Source organism: Dipodomys ordii, unplaced genomic scaffold (genome assembly GCF_000151885.1).
Source record: "Dipodomys ordii isolate 6190 unplaced genomic scaffold, Dord_2.0 Scaffold67, whole genome shotgun sequence".
Taxonomy (NCBI): Eukaryota; Metazoa; Chordata; class Mammalia; order Rodentia; family Heteromyidae; genus Dipodomys; species Dipodomys ordii.
Window position 1 is genome coordinate 300,879 of NW_012267283.1, and position 4,213 is coordinate 305,091.

The following is a 4,213-nucleotide window of genomic DNA, read 5'->3' on the forward strand; positions in this document are numbered from 1 at the left end:
TTATCTCCAGTTAAAAATGATACAGCTGTGGCTCAAGTGGTAGAGTGCTAACCTTGAGCAAAGAACTCAGGGACAGCTCCCAGGCCCAAAAGAAGCTTTTCAAAGAGACCTAAATTGAGGGCTTATAATCTGTATACTTAGAGATTTGATTGCCATGTTAAAAAGCAAATGTTACAATCCATACTTTGGATGTTAAAATTATCTAGAACTAAGTCTTACAAAGTCTTGTTTGTTTTTATTTTTATTGTTGTTCTTGAAGCTGCTGGGAGAGAGACAGTAGGGGAAGGAATTTGTGCTAGTGACTTCCTTGTTTTAGGTACATCAAATGGGTCTAAAATGTTTTCTACTTCCCGTCCTCCACCCTTTTATTTTAGGTTTTCAAAACAAAAATAGAGTTGCAATCTTGGCAGAACTGGACAAAGAGAAGAGAAAATTACTTATGCAGAACCAGTCTTCAACAAATCATCCTGGAGCTAGGTATTGAGTAATATTTTTGGGTGCTATGCTGCTTAATACTCTTTTGAGGTATCCTACTTCTGTTTGGATAAAATCAATCTTATAACATTTTTTCCAACCAGTATCCCATTTGTGTGAAGAGTCTGTATTGGTACTCTGCTATGACCTGCATCATGTTTCATCAGAATTGCTCTTGTCTTCGAGTTTGTCTTGCATATTTTCATATTCCTAGAGCTTAGCCCAGAGCCACATATACCTAGCTGATCTAGAATCAGGTGAATAAGTGACTCTAAGTTTGTTCTTACCAGTTCAAGATTTGTGGAACATGATTATAATTGTCTCAGTTAATTTATTTTTTAAACCATACAATATGATTGTATTTTTTGAGTATGTGATTCAACAGTTTTCAGAATGATGCTATTACGCATCAGAGTAGATGGTGGTAGCCCATAACTGTTTGAAAGTGGAGAACTATTTATTATGAAATTTTAAATATATCCAGACATAGTAGCACACACCTGTAGTCCCAGAGTTAGGAGATAAGAGTATGAGTTTGAGGTCAGCCTAGGCTAGGTCTCAAAAACAGCAAACAAACAAACAAAAAATCACTTGAAATTCCAGTAAGTAACAAAGGCTTTCTTCATCTAAAGCACTGTAGATAATGGGAGAGGGGAAAAAGACTTGATTTAACCATTTCCTAATGTATACAAAAACCAACATATATACAACATGTATAATTGTGTGTATATGTGTGTGTTTGTGTGTGTGATGGTTGTGGGGCTTGAACTTGGGGCCTGTGTGCTGCCCTTGAGCTCTTGCTCAGGGCTAATGCTCTACCACTTTGAGCCACAGCTTCACTTCCAATTTTCTTGTGGTTAATTGGAATCTCATAGACTTTCCTGCCTGGGCTGGCTTTGAACATGATCCTCAGATTTCAGACTCCATAGTAGCTAGGATTATGGACATGAGCCACTGGCACCTGGCAAGCTTTTTTTTTTTTTTTTAATTATTTTACTACTATAAAAGTGCCAATTTAATAAATCTCCCTTTATAATTAAAAAATACAAAAGTTGTCGGTCTTAATCAGCAAAGTAACCTGCACATTCTGTTTTAGCATTGCACTCTCCAGGCCTGCTCTCAATAAGGACTACCGGGATCATGCTGAGCAGCAGCACATTGCCGCCCAGCAGAAGGCAGCTTTGCAGGTGAGCAAAGTGTAACTGACATCCTTGGCTCATTGGAGATTTCCAGGTCTTAGAAGCTAGCACAGTAGTTATTTTGTATTTCAGTGCAGCAATATCAATAAAAATGTTCCACACATAATTGCAGTGGTTTGCTGATGTTCAGTCATGCCCAAAGGATTTGAAGGACCAATACAGCAGTAATGAAAGGATCTTTTATGAAGTCGATGTTGTCATGATTGATTCTGTGCTGTACCTTGCCAGGGGACTGCTTGTGCACAAAACAAGAGTTTAGAATATCTGAATAGACAGAACCTAGAGAAATGAGCAGGCTAGTTTATTATTAGACATACATATATATATATTTTTTCAATTTTGAAGTGTTGTTACCTCATTTGGTATTGTTACTGGTTGATTATTTGGATTTTTTTTTAATGGTCAGCATGGTTTGTATGGGAAAATGTTTAAAAGCTAACCATGCTTATCATAGCCCATCAGTTTGAAACATTATTCTTCAAAGAATAGTTTTAATATTCATCTTGGATAATCTAAGTTTTCCAGAGACTTTGGACCAAACATCAAGGTTTTTTTTTTTTTTGGTAGATATAATGTAATTACTAATGCTTTTTGTTGTTGTTGTTGTTGGTTGGTTGGGGAGCTTGTGTGCTGTCCCTGAGCCTCTTTGTGCTTAAGGCTAGAGCTCTACCACTTGAGCCAGAGCACCATTTCCAGTTTTTGAGTGGTTAATTGGAGATAAAGAGTCTCACTGGGACTTTTCTCCCAGGACTGGCTTTGAATCACAATCCTCAGATCTCAGCCTCCTTAGTAGCTAGGACTATGGGCGTGAGCCATTGGCACCTGGCTTGCCTCTGCTTTTAAATCTTAGAATCCCAGAATTGGGAGGGACACTATAATCTTTGATGACTTTAAAACAGTCCTCCTTTTCTTAGTGACAGAAGTTAATTACTGGTTGTTTCCTATTATTTACATTCCAACATCCTCTATAAAAAGTTGGTATTTTTTAATCACTGACTCCCCTACCTCGTGGGGCATACTTTGTGCTCTAAAGTGCTAGTTTTCCTCTAGGCAACAGAGCAGTTGTATCTTCAGCTCTCCTCTTGTCTGGGAGACTCACAGGGGAGATGGTGAGGGTGATGAAAGAGTACCTGGTCTGGTTTGTTAATCTGAATTCTGCTCCTGCCTATCTCCTGTGTGTTTAAATGGAGATAGGTTACAGCATAAATTTGATCTCACTCAGAAAGGGTGATTCTAATGATATGGCTAAAAAATCACGGCTCTTTGCGGGGGAGAGGGGAGGCTGGGAAGGGATGTGAAGGGTAAACCAAAGGAGGAGGCTGCAATGCTTGGTAAGAAATGTACGCATTATCCTGCCCATGTAATTGTAACCCCTCTGTACAGTATGTTCACAAATAAAATAAAAAAAAAAGAAATGTAAAAAAAAAAATCACGGCTCTTAATAGCTTTCTTGTGTTTTTGTTTTTTAACTTTGCTCAGCATGCTCATGCACATTCATCTGGATACTTCATAACTCAAGACTCAGCATTTGGAAATCTTATTCTTCCTGTTTTGCCTCGCCTTGACCCAGAGTGAAGAAAATATCTGTGATGAGAATGACTGTAATGTCCAGTGCCGGAGCTACCCTCATTCAGTGCTGTGCCAACAGACTTTCAGAATTTTGGTGGACTTACGTATTGTTTGTTTCTTTAAAAGAAAGGAATGTATAAGTGAAAGGAAAAAGCAGGGTGCCAGGTGATGAGAACTTTGGCTGCTGTGCTGTCTGAGGACTGATTATGCTGCCCATGTCTGTAACTTCCTTGTTGTGTCCTTTGATTTTTAACTCTAAATCCTACTCTCAACTGGATAGTCACTTAATAGTGGACTGAATACTATGTCCGCCATATTATCAAGAATCACTTGTGGAACTTAACTAAAGAAACAAAAATTTTTAAATGTAAATCAATAGGCCTGAGTAAATTTTATAGTCATGTTTGTAATTTATAGGATTGTTGTCAGTGCATCTTTTGAGTTTAGAGTCAACATCGTCATCCAGAAATATTTTTTGTGAATAGTGACTAGTTCTGCTATTACCAGTTTAAAAAGAAAACCCAAAGTAAGACTAAATTACCACCTAGTCTTAAACATCTTGTATAAATGGATATGGTAAATGATGTGACTAAATAATGTTATTAAAAACAATTATAAGTATTGTGGTGGCTTTAAATCTGTACAAGTTCTTAGTGTAACTGTATAAATGGTGTGCCAGTGTGGTTTTATTACCCTTTTTGTTTTGTTTGTTGAGACTAGGTCTTTTTATATAGTAGGTCCAAGCTGGCCTTGAACTTATCAAGATCATCCTACTTTAGGTGTGTAGGACTGGGATTAAGGCATACACTATCATGCCTAGTACTTTATTGTTGATTTTTTTATTTTTTTGCAGGGGGAGGAGGATTGAACTTAGGGCCTGGGTGCTCTCCTTGAGACTTTTTATGATCAAGGCTAGCAATCTACCACTTTGAGCCACAGGTCTACTTCTGGTTTTCTGCTGGTTAACTGGA

At 37.8% G+C, this 4,213-nt stretch overlaps 1 protein-coding gene across 3 annotated transcripts in view; it reads left to right on the plus strand.

Annotated features, from left to right (window-relative positions):
* Positions 1–3,934, plus strand: part of Inip (INTS3 and NABP interacting protein) — a 16,102-nt gene extending 12,168 nt beyond the window's left edge. For 2 of the 3 annotated variants that reach the window (XM_013023207.1, XM_013023208.1), the window contains exons 4-6: positions 375–477; positions 1,571–1,661; positions 3,244–3,934. In XM_013023207.1, coding sequence (XP_012878661.1) covers positions 375–477; positions 1,571–1,661; positions 3,244–3,411 — 362 coding nt within the window. In that variant the 3' untranslated portion in view covers positions 3,412–3,934. Of the gene's footprint in view, positions 1–374; positions 478–1,570; positions 1,662–3,152 lie in introns of all 3 variants that reach the window. The other variant, XM_013023209.1, reaches the window with a different exon arrangement.
* Positions 3,935–4,213: the final 279 nt, after the last annotated feature.